At 42.0% G+C, this 25,201-nt stretch overlaps 1 protein-coding gene across 3 annotated transcripts in view; it reads left to right on the top strand.

Annotated features, from left to right (window-relative positions):
* The window catches only part of DOK5 (docking protein 5), a 154,682-nt gene that overhangs the window by 90,814 nt on the left and 38,667 nt on the right, over positions 1–25,201 (top strand). For all 3 annotated transcript variants that reach the window (XM_086702530.1, XM_086702531.1, XM_086702532.1), the window contains 3 exons: positions 14,170–14,284; positions 14,371–14,490; positions 16,889–17,078. In XM_086702530.1, coding sequence (XP_086558656.1) covers positions 14,170–14,284; positions 14,371–14,490; positions 16,889–17,078 — 425 coding nt within the window. The remainder of the gene's footprint in view (positions 1–14,169; positions 14,285–14,370; positions 14,491–16,888; positions 17,079–25,201) is intronic.

The following is a 25,201-nucleotide window of genomic DNA, read 5'->3' on the forward strand; positions in this document are numbered from 1 at the left end:
TTTTTGGAAAGAATGAAACCTTCTGCATGGGGACTGGGATATAACTGTCTAGACTGGTTCTTTCTTAGGAAATCTTTAAAAAAAAATTTTTTTTAAGTTTATTTATTTATGTTGAGAGGGAGAGACAGAGAGAGGAAGGGGCAGAGAGAGGGAGACAGAAACAGAACCCCAAGCAGGCTCCGCACTGTCAGCCCAGAGCCTGACGCTGGGCTCGAACTCATGAACCGTGAGATCATGACTTGAGCTGAAATCAAGAGGACGTTTGACCAACTGAGCCACCCAGCACCCTTCGTAAGAGATCTTTTATGAAACGTTTGTTAAACAGCCCTGTTCAAGGTCCTGGGGGAAGTGAGCAGAGATGTTTCGGGTGGTGACTTTGGATTAGAAGCGAACATGTCCCTTCTTTTTTGCCGGCCCTGGCATTGTAACTTCAAACCATTGGTGCCTTTTTAGGAAAGACCATATAAAAAAAGGTAAAAGGTTTGCAACACGTCATGAGAAATATTTTGGAAATGTTTAACAGGAAGTGTTCACTAGGGTATTTTCGAGTACTCTGAAAATTTGCAACAGATAACAGTAATGTAATAAGCACAACAATAATAATAGTTCTTTTATTAATACTTGAGACAACATTGTGGATCCAGAAATGGATCGTGTTCACGTTGCTTTTATTTTTGAAGGCAATCCACAGAAGTTAAAGGGGCTTTTGCCTCTTCATTTTCAGGAAGATAATGGCCTTGATTTTTTTTTTTTTTTTTTTTTTGAGAATGAAGCAATTTGAAGCTTCTGCAGAGTTTTGCCATTTGCATATACAAAGTGAATCGCTGACTTAATTCATTTAGTCCCACAAGGGGAAAAATAATCAGGATACAGCCTACCAAAGCAAGGTGGAAAATTGCCTTTTAGGTAGTGGTCTTGTTTTTACTCCGTAAACAGAAATAAATCATCATCTGTAAATTACCTTCAGCAAAGAAGGAGAAAAATGGGAAATCGAATCCTTGTTTTCCTAAATGGCTTTTGACTTTGTATCATGCCAGAAATATACTTAATATTCCCACATAATGCTAATTGTGTAATTTTGACAGGAATGTACCAGTTCCTTAAGGGAATGTTGTGCTTTAAAAAACCCGGTTGTATTAATCGTCCTTTGGGACACCAGAAGATATTTCAACAGTTTCTCCATCTAGTACAAAATAATCCGTTTGGAAAATTGAATTGTGCAATTTGTAATTGTTTTCTAAGTTGTTAATGCAAAACTGTATCAGTAGCAAATTAAACTTTTAAAGTGTGCCCACTTTGTTAATTGCTGGCTGCTAAACATTTATTTCAATGAACACCATCGTTTATGATGAATAGCACGTCTGGGGCATGGCTTTAAACGGCGAAGTTAATTTGGCGGTCTTTTTTATGGGAAAGTCCTCATTGGATGGCCTACTTGAAGATTTGCCAGAAATTTAGAAGTGTTGACTACTTCCTTGCTTTGATGGAGTCCTAGTACTTTGTGTTTTTGGTATTCAGAAAACTAGAAATCAGGACCTGCATAGTGTCCAAGAAGCCCTCAAATCTCTCCTTGTCTTCTCATCACTCCTGTTCTGAAGTTGTGGTCACTTACTGCCAGGTTTGTCTGTTGGGCTCTCCAGACCTCATCTTCATGCTCATTCTTCCCGTGGTTAAGGCTGCTATGTATGGGCAAGCCAGCTACACACAGCTCACCTCCACGAGGTGCCATTCTCATTGGTTCCACGTGAATGGCTCTCTGCCTCTACTTAAATGGGGAAGAGACAGACACGAGGGAAAATATACAGGTGAAATACAGAGTATGTTGGTGTGACTGATAAATGACAAGGAAGAAACCAAAGCCGGAAAAAGGAATAGGAAATGTGGAATAAGAGTCTGCAATTCCAAAAGAGAAATCAGAAACGGTGTTATTAAGAAGATACTATGGAAGTAGCTGGAGATACGGGTCAGGAGTGAGCCATGGAGCAGTCTAAAGAAAAGCAATTGCCAAGTATTCCTGCCTGAAGGGACTTGACGAGTCCATATAAATGAAATGGTCTTCAGTTGGGCTTTCAGGATAAGGACAACAATAAATTGTGTCCTGCCTCTATTTCGGCAGAGTTGTGTCCTTTCAGTCTGACAACCTTTGGCATTACAATAGACTGTTCTTGCCTTGAGATGTGTGGGAGCACTCTGAAAGCACCGAAGAACTATCCACTAGATGAGCTGGACCTGTGTGGACACTTCAGTGTGCACCTCTGTCTCTCTTCCAACTGGGGAAAGAAGTCCGTTTCTCGTAGAGGAGCTCCGAATGTGTGGGAGGAAGACACGTGGTCGGAATATATCTTGAAAAAGGGAATCAGAGCTAGTTCGGACTGATTTTCAGGCTGTGCCATCCAACAGAATCACAAGCTGGAGCCAGAAAGCACACCCCCAACAAGGGAGCCTTCTGTCACTTCCTGCGTTGGCCCAGGAAAGGTGAGTTGGACCGCCTTCACCATCTGCCTGGAGTCTCTGACGAAGGAAGGTTGCCTCATTGTGGGCGGAAGATTGGAAGTCCCAGATAAGATGGGAGGCAGATGCCACTGAAAGTCTTGAGAAGCAAAGAAGCACCAATACCTCTTCTCAACAGGCTTCGGAAGCGTAACCTAGGTGGACCCCCGTATTCACGTGTACGTGGTCTTCTTCAGATCCGTGCCCCGGTTAGAACGTGCACTTGTTCGAACAGTTAGCTGGCTGTCCCCACCGAAATGCCTGGGAAGAGCCTGATGGCGGTATCATGTCACAAACAGCATGGTAGGGAGTTGGCATGCCAGTCAGCTAAATGGACAGAGTCAATTCTAGATGGGCGCAGTTGCTCCCCTGATTAAATGCAGTAGTTACACAATTTTGAAATCATAAATGAGTAGTATAGCGATTCTCGTAGTATTTGTGATCTGTGTTTCCAGATTATTTTGCTTTTTTAAGTTTGTTTATTTTTGAGAGAGGAGGGGAGACACAGAGAGAGGATCTTGCAGATGTGGGGTTAGGTGAAAGAATCCAGACCCAGAAAAATACAGACGGTGTTATTCCATTTATGTAAAGTTTTTTATTTTATTTTTTTTTTTTTTTTTACATTTACTTATTTTTGGGACAGAGAGAGACAGAGCATGAACGGGGGAGGGGCAGAGAGAGAGGGAGACACAGAATTGGAAACAGGCTCCAGGCTCTGAGCCATCAGCCCAAAGCCTGACGCGGGGCTCGAACTCACGGACCGCGAGATCGTGACCTGGCTGAAGTCGGACGCTTAACCGACTGCGCCACCCAGGCGCCCCTATGTAAAGTTTTTTAGAAGACGGAACTAACCCACCATGATAGAGATCAGAGTAGTGGTCGTATTTGGAGGCAGCATTGGCTGGCCCAGGAAGTCGTGATTGTGACTAAAATGGTTTTTATGAGTCAGTATGTAACCGTGCATAATGGTTACACAGGTGTGTGTCTCGTAAAGATGCGTGCGTGTGCATGTGTGTGCGAGTGGGTGTGATCCATGGGACCTGCTGTGTATATTCCTGCTCTGGGTGTCTCCAGCCGAACTTCACAGGGCAGGAACACAGGTTAAAAACCACGGTGCCACATGCACCCACATAAAAGCAAATGGCTTTTGAAAAGCTGAGTTTTCTTCAATATTTTATTTATTGCTTAACTTTTTAAGAGTTTATTTATTTATTTTGAAAGACAGCGACAGAGAGCGAGCAGGGGAGGGGCAGAAGGGGAGGGACAGAATTCCAAGCAGGCTCCACACTGTCAACACAGAGCCGAACGCGAGGCTCGATCTCACCATGCGTGAGATCGTGACCTGGGCTGAAACCAGGAGTCAAGACGCTTAACCAGCTGAGCCACCCAGGTGCCCCTTCTTCAACATTTTAAGTCCAAGTAGCAAAGATGAGTTTAGACTGTCGTCTTTTAATTTAACAAATACCTTATTATTACTTAGGAATTAAGGCTTTAAAGATATGACTTACAATTTGCAGAAACATCTTTTAATATATTTGTCTCCAAAACTGTTTGCATCTTTAGTTTCATCTGCCTGTTCATTTATTCGTTCACTTATTCTTGTATTTTTTAAGGAGCACATGTTATGGAGCGTAGTACTAGGTGTAACAGGTGTATGTGGAAGCCACAAGTTCTAGCTCAGTGTGGCTTTACTTTTCCGTTCTGTCTGTGAAACCATAATTAAGTTACTTCTCTGATACTCACTATTCCTTCTTGTATGGGTTTTATTTATTATTTGTTTAAATCTTTATTTATTTTTGAAAGAGAGACAGTGCATAAGCAGGGGAGGGGCAGAGAGAGAGGGAGACACAGAATCCCAAGCAGGCTCCAGGCTCTGAGCTGTCAGCACAGAGCCCGACGAAGGGCTCAGATTCATGGACCATGAGATCATGACCTGAGCCAAAGTCAGATGTTCGACTGACTGAGCCACCCAGGCTCCCCTTGTATGGGTTTTAATAATAGTGCCAAACGTGTTATGTTATCCTGAGTATTTAGTATTACATTGTAGCCATTCAGCATTCTGTGATTGACTGAAGTGAGTAGGCTTTGTGAGAAGTAGATATATAACTTGAGAAGTGGATTTATAATAAATTTATAATTTATTTTTACTCTAAGGGAGGTGGGATTTGTTCCCTCATTTAATTAGACTGGCTCTACTTCTGTATAATGGGACACCATGTTGTAAGATTCTTTTGAAAAACTGTAAAGAGCAAATGATTCAGTTACTAAGTAAAACTGATAACTGATGTCCTAGTCGATCATTATGTATTTGACTAGGAAATCTGGTCTCCTTTGTGCAAAAAACAATACTATTATACAGCGAGATTTGAGAGAAAATCTGTCTGAAAATTCTTGGCCAGAGGAAAATCAAACAGAGGGTGTATTAACCAACTTCTGCTGTGGTAATGGTTCCAAAATCTTAGTACTCTATGGAGACATATATTTATCTCCTGCCTTTGTTACGTGAGGGGTCTGGGTTGCCTGTGGATGTATGGAGCACAGCTGGATTAATTTCACTCAGTTGAGAGCCATCTGGCTCTACTCAGAGATCCAGAAAGGTGGGGAACATTATTCTCATAGTGGAAGCTTGAAGCTCAAGGAGGACAAAACTGACCTAATTATGCACACTTTTGAAGCATCTTCTTGGATGTGGCACATCAGGTCACAGTCTGTTGGCCGAAGCCAATTGCACGGCCGCAACCAAACTCACTGGTAAAGAATCAGAAGGGCTGGGAGAGAATGGATGATGGTGAACAAATAAATGATAGAAAATGAAGACAACTCTGAGGGGCAGAATTTACCTTTGGTCTTATTTTAAATTCCTCCAAATCCTAGAGACAGAATCATTTTGCCAAATCTTATCATTACCTAATCTTTTCCAGCCTCCATGCTTAGAAGCGTACGTTATGCATCAGAGAGCTTCCTATTTAGTGTTCGTTATCTTTTACCAGCAGAATTTTTGAGGAGCCACTATCTTCTGTGAATTTCTAATTAGTCTGTGATAATTTCCGTCAGAAAGAAATAGCCCCAGGATGTGCAAAATCAGAGTAAGCCTGACCCTAACCAGGGCTTTTGAAAGTAAACATACAATTTCTAGAGACAAATCAAGCATTGCAAAGGTCCTACTATTGACATCTTACATCCCCACCTACAATTCATAAAGCTTCCAATTTCCCTTCTGCTTGTTTCTTTGTTTCTTTAAATAATGGACATCCTAACATGTGAGAGGTGATATCTCGTTGTGGTTTTGATGTGCATTTCCTTAAAGATTAGTGATGTTTAGCAATTTTCCATACACCCGTTGGCAATTTCTAGGTCTTCGGAAAAATGTCTGTGAAACTCATTTGCTCGTTTTTTAATTGGGTTGCTTTTTAGTTATTGAGTTGTAGGGGTTCCTTAACAGATTTTGGAGATTAAGCCCTTATCAGATATATGGTTTGTAGATATTTTCACCCATTCTTTAGGTTGCCTTTTCACTCTGTTGTTTTCCTTGCTGTGCCAGAGTTTGTTTGATGTTTTTTGTCTGTTTTTCAGTGTTATTGCCTGTGCTTTAGGTGCCATATCCAATAAATGTTTGCCAAAAACAATGTTTTGAAATTTTTTTCTGCCATGTTTTCTTAGACTTAAGGACATACACTTAAGTCTTTAATCAATTTTGAGTTGATTTTTGTGTAAGATGAGGGTCCGGCTGCATAGTTTTGCATGTGGATATCCAGTTTCCTAACTGAATTTGTTGAAGAAACTCTCTTTTACCCATTGTGTATTCTGGGCATTTGTGCAGCCGTTTATTTCTGAGCTCTATATTTTATCCCATTGGTCTGTATGCCTTTAGGCCAGTCCCATCCTGTTTTGATTACTGCTGCTTTGTAATATGTTTAGAAGTCAGAGAGTGTGAAACCTCCAGTTTCATTCTTTCTCGAGATCATTTTGACTACTTTCGATATTTGATATTCAGGGTGCTTTGTGGTTCCATATGAATTTTAGGGTGGCCTTTTTGTATTTGCAAATAGTGCAGTGGGGTTTTGAAACAGATTACATTGAGTCTGTGGATAACTTGAAGTAGGACATTTTAACAATATTAAGTCTTTCAATGCATGAGCCGGGGATGTCTTCCCATTTATTTGTACCTTATTTAATTATTTTCAGCAGTGTTTTGTAGTTTTCAGTGCATAAATCTTTTTCTTCCTTGGTTAAATTTAGTCCTAAGTATTTTATTCTTTTTATAATTTTTTTTAATGTTTGTTTATTTTTGAGACAATGCGAGGGACAGAGTGCAATCAGCAGACGGGCAGACAGAGGGAGACACAGAATCCGAAGCGGGCTCCAGGCTCTGAGCTGTCAGGCCAGAGCCTGACGTGGGGCTCGAACTCACAGACCGTGAGATCATGACCTGAGCCAAAGTTGGACGCTCAACCGACTGAGCCACCCAGGTGCCCCAGTATTTTATTCTTTTTAATGTTGTTTTAAATAGGATTGTTCAGGGGCACCTGGGTGGCTCAGTCGGTTAAGCGGCCGACTTCAGCTCAGGTCATGATCTCGTGGCCCGTGAGTTTGAACCCCACGTCGGGCTCTGTGCTGACAGCTCAGAACCTGGAGCCTGTTTCAGATTCTGTGTCTCCCTCTCTCTCTGAGCCTCCCCCCATTCATGCTCTGTCTCTCTCTGTCTCAAAAATAAATAAACGTTAAAAAATAAATAAATAGATAGATAGATAGATAGATAGATAGATAGATAGATAGATAGGATTGTTCACTGTCAGTACCTAGAAACACAATTGATTTTTGTGTGTTTATTTTCTATCCTGCAACTTTACTGAATTCGTTTATTCTAACAGGTGTGTGTGTGTGTGTGCATGTGTGTGTGCACACGTGCCTATATGTGCAAGAGAGAGATCTTTAAGGTTTTCCACATGTAAGATTATGTCATACAGTAAAAAAGGAAAGCAATAATACAAAAAGATAAGCAATATGAGCCTACCCAGACCCTTAATCCTTCTCGCTACATATACATATAAGAATATATATGTGTGCAAGCATGCATGTATAAACATTATCTTTTATGGAAGTGGGAACCAACTACTGTATACATAGTATATAAAACTGACTGTAGTTTTATTAAATCTATACATAGATTTATGTGTCTATGTATAGACTTAATAGAACCATTTGTGTTTCAAATACAGTGTTTAAACATTTTATATTTTATTTTATTTATTTTTAAAAAAAAATTTTTTTTCAACGTTTATTTATTTTTGGGACAGAGAGAGACAGAGCATGAACGGGGGAGGGGCAGAGAGAGAGGGAGACACAGAATCGGAAACAGGCTCCAGGCTCTGAGCCATCAGCCCAGAGCCCGACGCGGGGCTCGAACTCCCGGACCGCGAGATCGTGACCTGGCTGAAGTCGGACGCTTAACCGACTGCGCCACCCAGGCGCCCCAACATTTTATATTTTAAATTGTAGTTCTTCAGTTGAAGCACAGTGTGCCATATGGATTTAGCTTGTGACACTCTAACAGTGCGTGTGGCTCTCAAAGTAATTTATAAATCCCAATAATCAATTAAGCCCTTGCTTTGGTGAGATATGCAGGGAGTAATTCCAGGTAACTGAGTACTGAGATAATGTTCTGATCCCAAACACCCAATTCTCTTGTTCATGCATTGTTTTCCTCTGACTGGATAATTTCAAAGGACTTGTCTTCAGGTTTTGATTTCTTTCTTCAGCTTGATCACATCTGTTGTGAACTCCGAGTTGAATTTTCACCTCAATTATTGTCTTCTTCGGCTCGAGACTTCTGTTTGGTTCTTCCCCTGTGCAAAACCAGTCCGTAAAGTCTGAGAGAGGTGGCTGTATTTTCAAATGTGTGGATCCCAGCACAAGCTTACAAGGGACAATGAAGAAACAGGAAACATGGCTCGATCAACGTAACTAAATCTTTAGAAACTGACCCTAAAGAAATCGAAGTATATGAATTACCTGAGAAAGAATTAGAAATAACCGTCATAAAGATGCTCAGTGTGCTCAGAAAGCACATTTTGGCCAGATTAAAGGGGGGAAAATGCAAAACCATGGAGATATTGATCTCCTTAGGTCCACTGGTTTTCATGAGCAGCACAGCCTTATGGGGAAAGTGGGTGGGGAGATGCCTGGGGGCTGTGAGGGGGACTGCTGAAAAGGCTCATTCTCGAGTGCAGATATCAAGGGCAGGAGGTCAAATGTTAAAACCTATAAGCAAACTTAGTCCTTGCCAAATAAGTTAATTCCTGCCTCAGAGCCTTTGCACTTAACATTACCTGTGCCTTGAATGGCTGGGCCCAGTGATTCATAGGATTCACTTTTTCACATCTTAGGAGCCTCTGCTCAACTGCTCCCTTCTCTGAAAGGACATCCTTCCCCCTTAGGTAAAAGAGCAAAATTCTCCTGAGCCCACACTAGATCCTTTTTCACAGCTTTGTCCTCATAGCACCTTCTTTATCCCTGCCTGGAAAAATGGTTCTTTATTTTCTCCCTTTAAATATGAACAAACAGTGCGTTAAAAGTTTTGATGAATGAATGGATTCAAGGAAGATTCTTGACGAGGGAATGCCGGCTCTGCTATAATTGTATTACAGTAGCTCCCTCCTTGATGTTGTTACACCTTGAAGAAGTTTTTACATTTTATTTGTGAATCTGTATAAAGAGCTGGTGTAATTCATGTAGACCTTAGGGTGTGTCTTTTCTCTTGCACAGTGCAGGAAAAATAAAATCTCTGACCACAGAGGCTCAGGAGGGAGTTTTCCTAAAAAGTTTTGAACTTGGTAGGAAATAACTTTTGATTGATCTGAGACGTAAGGTGAAGACAAGATATTCAGACTAAAGGTGGACTGAAGGTATTGCACACACATGGTCTTAAGTGCTCATTCTCTTTGAGGTCATATTGAGAATCCAATGCAGTCACTTTATTTATTTATTTATTTATTTATTTATTTATTTATTTATTTAGAAAGAGAGAGAGCATGAGCAGGGAGGAGCAGAGAAAGAGAGAGAGAGAGAGAGAGAGAGAGAGAGAGAGAGAGAGAGAATCCCAAGCAGGCTCCACACTGTCAGTGCAGAGCTCCTCGTGGGACTCTATCCCATGAGCCATGAGATCATGAGCCACCCAGAGGTGCCCCAGTGCATTCACTTTTGATGGTGAGTGACACTTATTAGCCCTTATTTAAAACAGTATTCATATCGGGGCACCTGGGTGGTTCAGTTGGTTAAGCGTCTGACTTCATCTCAGGTCATGATCTCACAGTTAGTGAGTTCAAGTCCTGCATCATGCTCTGTGCTGACGGCTCAGAGCCTGGAGCCTACTCTGGATTCTGTGCCTCCCTCCCACTCTCTCTGCCCCTCCCCTTCATGTGCTCACTTTCTCTCTCTCCCTCTCTCTCTCTCTCTCAAAAATAAATGAACATTTTAAAAATAAAATATTAAAAAAATAAGATAACATTCCTATCAAAAAATAACCTGAGACCTTATCAAAATCTATGCTTACTTCCAGAGATTCATTAGGGGCAAATTATTTCTTTTTAAAAGGAATATTAAAAAATACATCCTGCTTTGATTTTTCTTATTTACAAAATGGAGTGATGGTGGAAATAAATATGTCTTATACAAGTTTTAAAGTGACTTACAAATATATCTGCAAATGTCCTCATGATTTTCATGGTAGCATGTATTTTGAGAAGGGCTCTGTTAAGGATTTGTGTAGATTGCAATTCTTTCAAAAGAACTGTGTATGTGGGGGTGCTGGGGGTGGGTAAGTGTGCAGGCATGTGCTCATTGAGAGGTGGTTCTGAATTGGGGGCAGAGACTTTTGCGTTGGAACCCGATAGTCCTTTGACACATGAAAAACATCACCCTGCCTACTCTGTGAGCACTCAGTCACCACCCCCGAGCTGGAGGTGTTGGGTTGCTTATTATTTAAACCAATTTCCCAAATGGGTAATTGTGTTCTGACTCATGCAATTCTCCCTACATTTCCTGACTCTTTCAGGTGACTTTCCTTCCTCTTTACCTTTAATGGATGTGTAATGAAATGACATATTTCAAAGTCATTGCTGTGCCTCAGGTTAGGGCGGACTAGGCTTATATAATGTTTCAGTAGAGGGTCATCATAAAGCCTGGGCACCTAAGCCCTACTCCTACACCCTCTCCTGTCCTCCCCACCTTACACACCAGTGAAAAGAAAGAAGTCCTCACATATGAGATGACTTTCTGAGCTAAAGATTGTCTGTGCTGAAAGTATTTAGAATTAGTCCTTAGTATTTCAGATGGGTGAAGAGCACAGACAGGCTTTGGGGTCAGTTTGCCCCCATTTAAAACGTGGTTCTGCCATGTTTTAGCTGGGAACTTGAGCACATGACTTTGACCTTTCTAATCCACAGCTTCTTCGGCTGGAAAATACTGATAATAATATCTATGTCCTCGGGTGTTCATGAAGATGAAATGAAACATATTATGTGAGGATAGTGTAAGCCCAGTGTGTGGCATGTGGTGCAGACTCAATAAATGTTGACTCTCAGATGATTGTTTGTCATCGATTCATTCTGTCAATAAGTCATTGATAGGTGACTCACGTCTAGCTGGGTGCTGGAGAGATAGATGGATTAATTACAACAACAGGTAATAGAAGGAAGCTTCATGCAGCACACACGGGAACAGAGAGAAGGCGACCATTAACTCACCCTGAAGTCAGGGCAAGTTTCCAAGAGGAAGTGGGCCTTTCAGGAAAAGTGAAATTTCCCTGGAGAAAGAGGCATTCACCTTGGAGACGCACCATGCAAGCAAATCTGCAGGTGTGTTTGGTGTTTTGTTCATCAAATCCACACATATTCATTGAGTATATGGATATGTATTGAGTATACATTCATTGAGGATGGTGATAGACTCTGTATTAGGTTCGGGGGACACAGTGGTGAGCGAAAAACTTTCACCCTAGAGGCAAGATGGGTGCCAAACCACAGCCCATATGGCCATAAAAGGTCTCCGAGGGTAAAGATGTCATTGAATGATAGACCCTGGAGGCTCTGATTAGATGAGGGATAAGGGGCGTCCAGTAGGGCCCTGCAGGTGACCAAGATTTAAACTAAGACCCATAAGGTGGGTTCAAGTGAAGTAAGGAGAGAGTGGGGAAGGCTCTGTGCCAGGAGAATCATGGTGCTTTCTGGAGCCTGAACTAAAAGCCAGTATGGCTGGGACTTAAGGGGAAGGTATCAGAGAGGAGGCTGGTCAGACAGCTCCAGGGAAGACCACAGAGGGGCTTGAGGGTCACTCCAAGGACTTGGCTGCTTGTCCCAAGTGCAGTGGGAAGTCACTGAAGTGTTCTGTTTTATGCACGAAAATGCTGGAATCAGGCTTGTGTTTGAAAAGATAATTTGGGGGGGCGCCTGGGTGGCGCAGTCGGTTAAGCGTCCGACTTCAGCCAGGTCACGATCTCGCGGTCCGTGAGTTCGAGCCCCGCGTCAGGCTCTGGGTGGATGGCTCGGAGCCTGGAGCCTGTTTCCGATTCTGTGTCTCCCTCTCTCTCTGCCCCTCCCCCGTTCACGCTCTGTCTCTCTCTGTCCCAAAAATAAATAAAAACGTTGAAAAAAAAAATTAAAAAAAAAAAAAAAAGGAAAAAATAATTTGGATGCTGTGTTAACAGTGAATAAATGGGGTTACCATGGACGTGGAGAGACCAATAAGTAGGTGTGGCAAGACGATAGTGTTTGTACTGGGGCACTGGCACAAAAATACACAAACAAAAAATAAACAGGGGGCCTGGATGGCTCAGTCAGTTAAGAGGCCGACTCTTGATTTCAACTCGGGTCATGCTGTCACAGTTCGTGAGCTTGAGCCCTGCACCAGGCTCTGTGCTGACAGTGTGGAGCCTGCTTGGATTCTCTCTCCCTCTCTCTCTGCCCCTCTCTGCCTCTGTCTCTCTCTCAAAATAAATATAAAGTTAAAAAAAATTTAAAACAAAAAGTAAACAGATGCATCTGGTAGACTCCGAGGGATGTGGAGTAGCTGGAGAATAAAGTTGGTAATGTTGAGTTACTGAAACTACCTGCTAAGGTAGAGAGTACTTTGGCCGGCTTTGAGGGAACACTGATGTGTTAGTGCATATGGGCTGCCATGAAAAAAGAATACCATAGACTGGTAGCTTATAAACCACAGAAATTTAATTCTCACAATTCTGGAGTCTGGGAAGTCCAAGGTCAAGGCACTGGCAGATTCGGGGGCTGGTGAGAACGTGCTATCTGGTTCATAGAAGGCATCTTCTTTCTGTGTCCTTACGTGGTGAAACGGATGAGGGGGCTCTCTGGGGTCTCTTTTATGAGGGCACTAATCCTGTTCAGTAGGGCTCCACCCTCAAGACCTATCAGCCTCCAAAGGCCCTACTTCTTAATACCATCACCTTGAGGGGTAGGATTTCAACATATACATTTGGGAGGCCACAGATATTGGGTCTATAGCAACTATGATGATATTTTATGCTAAGAAATTTGCATTTATACTATAAAGAGAGCCAATGGAGGTTAAGAAGTAGGGGAATGAAATAATCAGGTTACTTTATGTGTGGAGGATATTGACTTTTTACCTCCCCTACTTCTTGAGCTAGGCACTCCTTGAATTTAGAATAATAGATAAGAGATGGTTATCTAGGCAGAGATTGATGGGAGATACATTCTTTTAGATAACACAAAAGAGATATCCTAAGGGGAAGTTAGACTTGTCCGAAAGAGTTATTTATCTTGTAAAGACCCTGAAGCCACCTAAGCCTTCTCTCCTGCAGGAGCCAGTCATCACCGCCCCAATGCAGCAGATCTTCTGGATGGAACTGGAGGAGAGGCAGCCATTTTGGAAACACAATAAGCCAATACCCTTAGTGCGGGGGAGGGGAGGGAGAGGGTAGTGGTTTATAAGTGTTAATTTTATGAAAGTTTATAAAAGGGACCAAGACTGTGGGAGAGAAGAAGGAAAGAGAGAATGTCTGATGGAGAAAAACCTTCTCTACTGATAGGAAAAAGGTGATACCACGAAGAATCGAAACAGAGGCCCTATATGCATTGAGAAGCTAGGAGTAAGTCAGAGAGAGTAGGGAAGTGTGGTACAAAACCACTGTCTGTCTTGGAATATATGACTTGAAGCCCGAGTAGAGGGGCATTTGGGGGACTTCTGACACTCCATTTCTGATTATCAAAGAGTGAGGTGACTGAGTTATGAATTGGGTCACCACTCCCTCCCTCCCTTGCGGTCAGTACGTGTAAGTTGCCTTCAGGGGAAGTACCTCGAGGGGTTGGAGTATTGGAAAGGCCTTCCCAGTGATGGGATACAGACCTGAGAACTGTTGATTAGGTAGACTCTTTGGGGAGATAATTCTCCCTCTGTGAAGTTTTGAGTCCGTGCCACTTAATATTCAGGAAATTGAAAAAGGAAGGTCATTCGTTAATTTTTCTTGCTGCATATTGAGGATAACACACCGAAATAGTCCGCAACTTTCCAAAACGCACCTTTCTGTCGAGGGGTGTTCATCTGTGGCGTGCCTTCCACTGAACGTGCCTCTCCCGAGTGTGGTGGTGTGGACCGGGCACGTTCACACAGGGAGTGTGATCAGACTTGCAGTTGTCCGTTTTTCAGGTGACAGAGCTCAACAATGTGAAGAACGTAGCCCGGTTGCCAAAGAGCACCAAGAAGCATGCCATAGGAATCTATTTCAATGACGACACCTCCAAGACCTTTGCTTGTGAATCAGGTTCGTCCGAGGCGGGGAGGGCTTTTGCCTGTAGCTTTTAAGTGGGTGCTGGGCATGCATGGTGATGTTTCTGGACATTCCCACAGATCTGGAGGCCGATGAATGGTGCAAACTGCTCCAGATGGAGTGTGTGGGCGCACGGATCAATGACATCAGCCTCGGAGAGCCTGACTTACTGGCTACTGGGGTTGAGAGAGAACAGAGTGGTATGTAAAGAAAATTCTCTCCTTCGCTCTATTTGACATTGTTTTTATCCCCATCCAGTACACCGTAAGACATCTTCGTTATATCAGATTTTTGAAGTTATAAGAAAAGTATACAGAAAGAAGGAAAAAGAACCTTTTATTGCACCTAAATCCTGTGTTCATATTTCAGTGTATTTCTTTTCCTAATATGTTTTCGATGCATAAATATGAATGTATCTGCATTAATAACATCAGCTAGAAATCAGGGCGGGGGGGACCTGCTATGCACCAGTTTCTGTGGCAGATGCATTAGGTCATTTAATTTTCCCAGCAGCTCCGTGACGGGGGCACTGTTCCGTCCCCCTGTTTTACAGATGAGGAAACTGAAGCTTTTGTTCCAACTCCAACAGCTGGTGTTTGATACAAGACCACACTCCTGAGCCTGTATTCATAATATGCTGATTTTAAGGCATAGTGTTTTGTTTTGTTCTTTTTGGTCTTGCATTTTTCACTGAAAGTATTTCATTGAAAGTTTTCCAACATTTTTAATAGAATCCGGACATCACGAATGTTTCATCATCTTTAAACCCTCCTAATTCTGTGATTTTTTTTTTTTTTTCCCCACTAAAACACTTGAGCCAACTCCTTGAGCTCAACACTCAACCTGGGAATAAATCATTTGAGGTAATAATGACCAGAATACCCATGATCATTTCAGCAAAACTCACTGTTGGTTTACAGTATGAGCCTGGAGGTGAGGAATGATTTCTTAATTCCAGGTGACCGAGCCTTGTGACAGGGCAGATTGGATCCCAGAATCCTGTTCTGTTGTAGCCTGAGGATGCACCTGTATGGACCTGAGCGGATGCCTCACAGATATTTGCATGTGAAGCCAGACCTAAAGAGGAAGATAGGACAGGATTTGATTTCTTTTTTTAATCTAGAGTGCTCCGCTCAGCACTTTTTTTTCACAAATTTATATTTGTGAAGCTCTATCCTGATAACGCTACAGAGTCCAAGGATGGGCTGTGCCTAGGAATTGCCTTTATTATACCACAACCAGGCCTCAGTTTCCTCTTCTGTCAAATAGGAATAAGAATACCCCTGGTACATAACTACTAGGGATTACTACAAAACTCAGCTACCTCTTTGAAGGCACTTTATGATATTAATTTGCATGACTTCAAGTAATTATAACTAAAGCAGTCACTCTTACACTTGCTGTTATGCTCAAGTGAAGTAAAGTTATAGAACTTCAAGTGAACAAATTGGTAATGGTCTCTCTTACTTTTTTACTTAAGGATGAACTCTTTCTGACTTGCTGCAGAACTCCCCAGGGAGACATTTTACTCCATTAGAATATACTTTTAAAATAATAGTTGCTAGAAAGCAGCAAATAATTGGTGATTGGGAGTTGGAAATAACAGAAAATTTGAAAAATAGACCCATGAAAGCAGTCATGACACTCCTATTTACTAAACTCAACTAAAATCTATAAGAATTCTAGTGACTTCCTTATTATAAAATGATTAATTTAAAATACCACTGATAATGATTAGTGCCGCACTATCTTGTCAGATTTAGGCAATCTGCCTTAATGATGGATGGGTGAAAATGTTCACTCCAGTAATATTTGTGTTCATATTTCACTCAAAGATTTTTGACTCTGTAACGTCCTAAATTAATGAATTTTATAGAAGTAGAACAGAAATGCCATGACTGAATCTGTGGGGATGAAAATGTGGTTGCAGTCGTAAACCAAGTCGTTTATGTAGAGTCATCTTGGTTAAATTTTAACAGTCATCCAAACAAGCAAATGGAAATTTGTAGAGTTCTTGCTAAAACGAGTTCAAATATATCTATTGGATTTTTCACAGACTGCTGGGTCAGTTAAGTGCACGGTATTAGCATGGAGTTTTATTTAAATGATTTGGGATATAGTTTTACTCATTTGGTTATGCAAATTATATGTTGACCAGTGTAACTTTAATATCATTAAATCATGCGACAGTTATTTGCACCTGCATCTTTTGTGAACACCAAAGTGTGGGTGGAATTAATGTGTACTTGGCAGGAAAAAAAAACGTTTTTAATGGTTCCATTGCTCTCGTCTCCTACTGGCATACACGTTTTTTTATTATGCAAATTAAAAAATTCTAAACATGGTCTTTGCTCATGCAAATAGTGTTCAGTGTATGTTGACCGCCAGACTGTGTCATTATCATGTTATTTAATACGGTCTTAATTTAAAAAAATCATTTTCTGGCGCTGTGAATTCATGAGAAAGGTTTATCTTCCTGAATATTCAACCTGCACCTAGAATGTGAGCTAGCATTATTTTGAAATGCCTCTTTGTTCCTACGTTGTCTTTGATGTTTCATTCCCGGGATTTTAGACTAACCTTTTGTTTTTCTCCCAGAGAGATTCAATGTGTATTTGATGCCATCCCCTAACTTAGATGTACATGGCGAATGTGCCTTGCAGATTACATATGAGCACATCTGTCTTTGGGACGTCCAGAATCCCAGAGTCAAACTCATCTCTTGGCCGCTAAGTGCCCTGCGGCGGTACGGGCGAGATGCTGCTTGGTTCACTTTTGAGGCAGGGAGGTGAGTTTCATGACTGTTCTCCTACTTATTTTTTCCTTTTCCCAGGTTGGCCTATGAGATCCACCCTGAAGTGCTCTTCTACAAATGCGTAGAGCTCCAGCCCTGTAATGCCAGGCGTATTGTAAAGTAGTCAGATATTCCATATGGCTTTATTTCCCATGGAGAGTTCTCAGCAATGTGATGTAGTTTGATTCCATACCACAAACTGACGTAGAATTAGGTGAAAATGCCAGAAAGGTACCATCTACTGGGTCATGCTGAACACAGGCCAGCTTCTTGGGTTTTGGGAAACATCCATAGTGTTAATCTGTTTATGTTTTCTCCTTGGCTGACTATGGTAGATTATCAATATGAGGCACCATTCATTTCTGAAGGTGCCATTGATTGGGTTCCATCCGTGGTGTGATGAACCGCACTAACGCTAGGAGGTTGATTCTAGAACTGGCTTATTGCAGTCCATACCCAATAAGCACTTCTAGGCCTTTCCCTTTTTCCTTTTAGAAGTCAATTTTGGAAAGAGAAGATAGTGCCAATGGTGCCAAAAAATTTGGGTCGATCATTAACCAGAAAGAGATTTTAGTCTAATCAGGATCTCATTCTTCTCCCCACCCCCTCACCATTCTTGCTCCCTCAGAATTTAGGCTCTTCTTTTGAGACATTGCAGATAAATTTTATATCTTGGAATTTTAAATGACTAAATTTCAAGATACAAGTCCTTCTGTAAAATTCACATTAAAGTTGAAGGCAATCAGCTTGTGGTTTTAAAAATTTTTGTTTGTTTGTTTGTAAAAGTGGATGGTTCTTCCCAATAGGAATACAATACTTGATACAAGAGTAAAAACAGAAGTTGCAAACACATAAGACCCTAACTTGTGTGAACATATGACAGCAATGCTCTGCTCAACTTAATCTGCTCATTCCGTTATAAGCAAATCCCAATTATTTAAAATTTGCTTTTTAAGTACCTGGAAATTGAAATGCTATAAATGAGTCTCTGAATCTCCCAGAGATGGCAAAGGTCTTCACAGTAGAAAATAAAACTGTAATCTTCAGAGCAATGTTCTTTTGTCAGAATTACTTATTTATTATCCTTATTGGAAAATCTCTGTAGAAAAATCAGAATTTGTTGGGGAAAGTGGCTATATTTTCCTGTTTGGGTCTCCAGAATTATTTATGTATTAACCATAACCAGTGAAATCTATGTACGAAAAATGTTTTACAATAGAAGTAGGCTTTTCTATTGATTGTATGCCTCATATCATCTCCCACTTGTATTTCATATCAATGGACAGTAGGGTGTCTTGGGCCTATTTCAGGTAGCACTTATTCAAGCATGAAAATTTTTCAGTTCCTTGAATTTATGGGAATTGTAATAGGAAGAGTATGGCTTTCTGTCATAATCTCTGAAAGCTAAAACCTTAGTAAACTTTTATAGTATCTCATGATGAATATTAAACTTTTTTTGAAATTATCTCGGTCTTTCAAGTTTTCATATTACTCATATGTTGCAAAAGTTCAACTTATTCATATTAATCTAGTAGAATTGCTAAGGATCTAGGACATTATTTTAAAGACTGATATTTCTCCTAAGTGTAATAAGAAACCATAGAGATTTTTTAAGCAGGTGTGTGTGTGTGTGTGTGTGTGTGTGTGTGTGTGTGTGTACGAGAGAGAGAGAGAGAGAGAGAGAGAGAGAGAGAGAGAGAGAGAATGGTGTTCATATTTTATAGGCAGTGAGATAGAGGTGGCAAGTGGATATATGGGGAGATACCAAAGTAGCTCAGATAAAAGAAATGGCGGATGGAAATTACAGATATATTGGAGACGTAAATTTCAGAAATATTCCAATGGCCTTTGACCCAAAAGCATAAAAGTGCTAACTTGTAAAACGAAAGCATTTTGTTCTATGACTTTAGTCTCTTTAGGGTCTGACCTTCAGGGTATCTCGTCGAAGCCATTAGATGATGATGAGAACACCTACAACCCATACCACACCGTGCTGTGCCTCAAGGATTGCAGGGACTCAGAACACTCAGCTGCTTTTGAATCGTGTTCTTACTCAGCGGTCGTGCTTTGTGGGGCTGATGCTAACTTGCAGTGAGTCACAGAAGGGAGACTATTGGGAATGTGTTCTTAGGGTCTTGCTCATTTGTCAAACAGCACGGGGTGGTGGAAGAAGCAGTCAGAGGGACACCCTGGGCCCTCGTCTCTATTCTTTATTAGCTGTTGACCTTGGACAGAGGGGTTCGCTTCCCTTGTATGTTTGTCCAAGTCATAACTTCCTTGCAGGACTGTTGTGGGGAACAGCAGTAACGCACACGGATGACCTAGAATAGCGCCGCTTCTCCTCGGCAGTGTCTTTGATGTTTTATTGTGACGACTTTTGGAGCAGGGCTTGGGTTTGCAGGATACAGACAGTGTTAAACACAAGGTAATGTTCCTAGTTTATATTTTGCCTGAAACTCAAATAAAGATGAATTTTTATGGTTACCATCAAGATGCTCAGGATAATAAGATCATTTGTGTTCCCCCAAGCATGAAGGTTTCATATCTGCCTTGCTTTATTAGTGAAGATAATTTTTTCCTTGGCTATTTTTGGATGTGTTCAAAACAAAGCAGTTTCCTGTTAACTAATATGATTTTCTCCCTGTCTCCTATCGATAAATGAAGAGGAGTTAAGTGTCTCCAGGCAGATAGTTTTCACGTATCCAACATGCATCTGCAAAGACGTTGCAGTATCGCCTTCCAGAACACAAAGAATCTCCCCCAAAGACTTTGGGCAAAGTTCTGCTCACTTTCAGCTTCTGTTAGAGTTGGGATGGGGTGTTACTTCTGCTCAAAGGCCCCCCCTTGACCCCACCAAGACTGACACCAGGGCATGTGTAACAGACTGAACTAGAAATTGGAGGGAATGAAATGAAATTACAGCTGTACCACCTACTGGCTGTGGGCCTTGAGTAAATGACCTAACTCTCTGAGCTCCATTGGCTGCCTGTGAAATGGGTGCAGTATATGACATACGTCACAAGATTGCCATGAAGATTAAGTAAGGTGTATGTGTGAATGCCTGGCATAATGCTTGGCACATAGTAGGCAGTTGTATCAACCAAACTGAAACAACAGGGAAGAAATTCATTGGCTCACATAACCACAAGTCCAGGAGGTAGGGATGGCTTCAGGCTTGACTTGATTCAGAGTGTACATGACCCTAGGTTTCATCTCTCAGTCCTGTTGCTTCTAGGGTGGCTTTGCTCTGGCTTCACATGGTGGCTTCTAGATGCTTTGGGATCCTCTCACACCATCAGTCAAATAGAAGAGAGAGAAATTCCTACCATATATTGACCGTTACATTCACTGTGTGTCAGGTACTATACTGAGAACTTTATTACACAAGGCACACAGGGTACCAATAGAATGGGTGTTTCTCCCAAAGCAGGAAGGGTGCACTCATGCCATCCAAAGGGGAATGGGTATAAGGTTTAAAAAGAAAAAAGGAACCCTAACAAATGTGTCCAACATAGCATTTAATAGCTGCTCAAAGCAAATAGGGTAAAGCAGTTATTTGACTGTAATTAGCAATATCACGCATCATGGTGCTGAGATGCAGAACCGTGGTTCTCAACGAAGGGTGCGTTTGTTCCCAGGGGGCATTTGGCAATGTCTGGAGACATTTTTGATTGTCACAGTTGGTCAGGGATACCATTGGCATCTAATGGGTAGAGAGGCCAGAGGTGCTACTAAACATACACAGAACAATCTCCCACAGCAAATAGGTATCTGGTCCAGTTATCCAGTTGAAAAATTCTGTTCCATCCGGCATACCGGCCACGAAGAGTAATCACTAATATTTATGGAGCAGGTTACTACATGAAGGTCACTATACGAAGCGTTTTACATGCAGTGTCTCATTCATATGGTCATGCCATTCACTTATCGTACAAAGTAGGGAATATTACCATTCTCATCTTCAAGGGAGGCTTGGGCACCTGGGTGACTGGTCCGAAGGCATTAGACTAGTAAGTGGTAGATTTATTCACACTCAGATCTTCTTACTTCCAAACCTTGTAGATGTCTAGAAAGTATTTCATCAGGTTAGTCTATCACCTCCATCAGTTATCATATTCCATACTTCCACAGAGCTAGGGAAGAGACGGTGTTCTTACATCACCAGAGGAAAACCATTTGGATATGCATTAATGTATGAATTCTCCTAATTGCTGGAACCTTCTTTTTTTTTTTTTTTTTTTTTTTTTTTTAGTCTGGGGGACAGGCACATATAGCCAGGGTTGTTCATCTCTCCTGGGCAGCAGTGTGATGATCGTAGGTCGTCAGGATCTTCTGGACACTGTTTCTCCTCCTTTCCACCCAACATAGGCAAATCCGATCATACTTCTGTTTTGTTTTCTTCTTTCCTTGAAGAAATCCAGGGTTGAAATACAAGCTCTTTAATAAAACGCAATTGCACCGTGGATTGCCACTTCTTGCCCCTGGAGACTGAGAAGAACAGTTAGTTTATCTGGTGGGCCGAGAGACATATTGCTTATTTTGTTTGAGGTTTTTCTAGTCTTTTGTTTGTTTCTTTCCACCTCGAAGCTCTGAAACTTCGGCCAAGCACATCAGGCTGGCAGGGGCTCTGATTTTTTTATGGGATGATCCAACGAACAGGAGGATCTCACTGCGTCAACACCTCCCTTGGAACCGTTCTTGAAACGTTATTGTTTAAGGAAGGGTGGCCAGTGTCCAGTAGGCTCCCGTTAGTTTTGCAGCTGACTGCTGAGTTAGCATGCTTCAGCGTCAGGCTCCGCCTCACCTCCTGACTGATTTAGATTAATACCCTGGGTTTAGCACCTGCAGGAGTGACAGCAGCTCAGGTGACATTTCGCAGCACGTCCTGAATAATTACCACACGAGAGCACTCCTCTTTACCAGCCAGAGAGAGTCTCTGTTGTGCTTTTGACATCATTTTAGGAGAAACTTTCAGGTATGCCAAGAATATGTGAAAATCGACATTGCACGTACAAATTCTTTTTCTTAAATGGAGTGCACAAATTTGTGAAAGGTGTTTGGTTTTTTGTTTTTGTTTTTGTTTTGTTTTTTTTTTTTTTGAATAAAGGCCTCTGCGCAGTCTTGGAAAAGCAATTGTTCATTTCTAGTGTGTATCACTCTGAAAACAAGTACTGAGTGAAGTGGCTTTGCATCGGAGAAGAAAATTGTCTTTCCCTCTAGCAGATGAGTTTACAGGTCAAAGGACCCCTATTCTAATATAACTCTTTGAATATTCTCTATTTCTCTTCTCGATTCTAAGCTACTTAGTAATTTCTCATTTCTGAGTATTTTGTAGAGCATACACTCATTCTTACTAAAGAGTTTAAAACAAATTAACAGATAAAATGTACTCCGTTCTTCCTGTACTTGAATCCACAGGGGCTGGATCTCACACTCAAACGAAATCAAGGGTCAGATGCTTAAGTGATGGAGCCACCCAGGCGCCCCTGTGGCCATCTTTTGAAGGAAAAATTTTTGTGTGTATTTTTAAATTTTATTTACTTGTTTTTCAAGTTTTCTTGAGATCTGATTGACATATAACACTGTTTAAGTTTAAAGCGTACGATGTATATATTGCAAAGTGATAACAACCTTAAGGTTTGTTAAGACCTTCATCGCCTCACACAATGTGTGTGTGGTGAGAACATTTTAGATCTATTCTCTGAGCAACCTTCAAGGACACAGTAAAGTATTGTTCACTGTGGTCGCCACGCTGGACGTTAGCTCCCCAGAACTTCTTCATTTTCTAACTGGAAGTTTGCACCCTTTGGCCATCAGCTCCTCATTTTCCCCATCCCCACCCCTAGCTGCTGGTATCCACTCATCTGTTTCTGTGAGTTCAGCTTGGTTGTATTACACACACAAGTGAGATCATATGGAATTGGCCTTTTTCCATCTGACTTACTTCCCTTACCATAATGCTCTCAAAGTCCATCCATGTTGTTACAAACAGCAGGATTTCCTTCTTTTTTATGGCTAAGATCACATTGTGTGTGTGTGTGTGTGTGTGTGTGTGTGTGTGTGTGTGTGTACATGGCACATTCTCTTTATGCATTTCATCCGTTGGTAGACACTTGGCCATTTCCACGTCTTGGCCATTGTAACCAATACTACAGTGAACATGAGGTTCACATATCTCTTTGGGATAGTGACTTCATTTCCTTTGGATAGATCCCCAGAACTAGAATAGCTGGATGATATGGTAGTTCTATTTTTAATTTTTTGAAGAACCTCCATACTGTTTTCCACAAGGCTGTACCAATTTATATTCCTACCAACAGTGCACAAGGGTCTCTAGACTTTCCCGCGCATTCTCACGGACACTTGTTATCTCTTGTCTTTTTCCTCGTAGACATTCTAACAGGTGTGAGATGGTATGGTATTCTGGTTTTGGTTTCCCTGATGGTTAGTGACACTGGGCACTTTTTCACGTACCTGTTGGTCATCTGTACAGTGCAGCCATCACCTGCGGGTGATGATCCACTGGTGTATGTGACCACTTTACATGTGATGGTACCTCACTTTCTAGAAGGGTCTAGTAAATAAAAATGAGCCATTTCCTTCTTTCATCAAATGTTTGTTGAGTTCCCCCTAGGAGCCCCATGTGGTTCTGAGCACCGTGGACGTAGCAGTGAATAAAGCATACGGACAGGAGGTTCTCACGTGTTCTGTCATGAAGTTCGCTCTGTAGAGAAGAGGGGATATAGACAATAATGACATTTGATTGTGTAAGTTCACGGCAAACAATAAAATCATTCAATAGCAAGTGCCCAAAGAGGGGGTGCAATTTTAAGTAGGGTGAGCAGGACTGGCTTTGCTGACTGAGTCAGTGCTGCCGACAGAAGACCCAGGAGGAATCATGGAGGCCGCAGGGGGGTGGGGAGCATTCCAGCCAGAAGGACATTGGGAAAAGGTGCCAAGGGGGGTGTACATGGAGTGTGCAGAGAAGATCCAGGAGGCTGACGTGGCAGGAGCAGAATAAGGGAGGGGGCCACAATGTATGCAAAGGAAGAAGCAGAACAGTGTCAGGCCGTGTGGGGCTTGGAGCCACTGTAAAGAATTTGGCTTTTCATCTTAGTTGGGCAGCCATTGTGGGTGGGGAGACACCACTGCAAGGTTCGAAGGAACAGTCCCCAAGACCTTCCTCACTTCTGACCCCAGTTACAAGTTCGGGGGCTCCCACAACCACCAAACGTTTCAGAATTTGCTAGAATGACCTGGAGTTCACTGACATCTATGAAGTTGGTCAAAGCTTGTACCACTGAAGGATACAGAGTAACTACCATCGGATAAGGGAGGAGCTGTGGGAAGTGCCCGGCATAGAGATTCTGTGTCTTCTCCCTGTGGAGTCAGAACACTGTACCTTTCTCATACCAGTATGTGACAGTCCCCACGGAGTGTTGTCAACCGGGGACGCTTCCCAGCCACAGCGTTTAGAGTCTTGATTGAGGCTCCACTCCATGCTTGCTTGGTTGATTCATCGATTGCCCACCTGGCTCATCTCAGCCTCCAGGTCAGCTGATAGCACGTGACCCAAAGCCTCACCCTAAACCCCCTTGTTACTATTTGTCTCACCCAAGAACCCAGGCAAACAAAAATCACCTCCCATGTTGGCAAAGGCCAGACCAGATTGTTTGGACAAGATTAAATTTTTCCCTACACAGGAAGTGATTAGCCAAGAGGTGACATGGTCTGACTTTTTTTTTTTTCTTTAACTCAGGCTAAAAGCAGTTGGGAGGGGGCATTGTAGTGCTCATGATGAGGACGAGGGTGGCTCCCGGCACGCTGGTGACAAGGAACGTGGGCTTAGATGTTTGGATACTGACATGTTTTGAAGCTAGTGCCCAAAGCTGACTGACTGGACGTGGGTGAGGAGACAGACAGAGAGGAATCAGGATCCTCCGGGAGCCGTTGGAACAGCACAGGCACGCCTGGGGGGCCAGTGTGGGGTGGGGGTGATCCGACTTCAGTCTGGGGCATGCGAACTTCAAGGTTTGTTCAGAAGTTTCCCTCTGTTGCTCACCTGGCTTTTCATTCTCTTGGGGGTCAGTAAAGCCACACTTCGCGTTTGGGTTCAG

The sequence above is a fragment of the Puma concolor genome, chromosome A3 (genome assembly GCF_028749965.1).
Source record: "Puma concolor isolate L17-30 chromosome A3, mPumCon1.1.hap2, whole genome shotgun sequence".
NCBI lineage: Eukaryota > Metazoa > Chordata > Mammalia > Carnivora > Felidae > Puma > Puma concolor.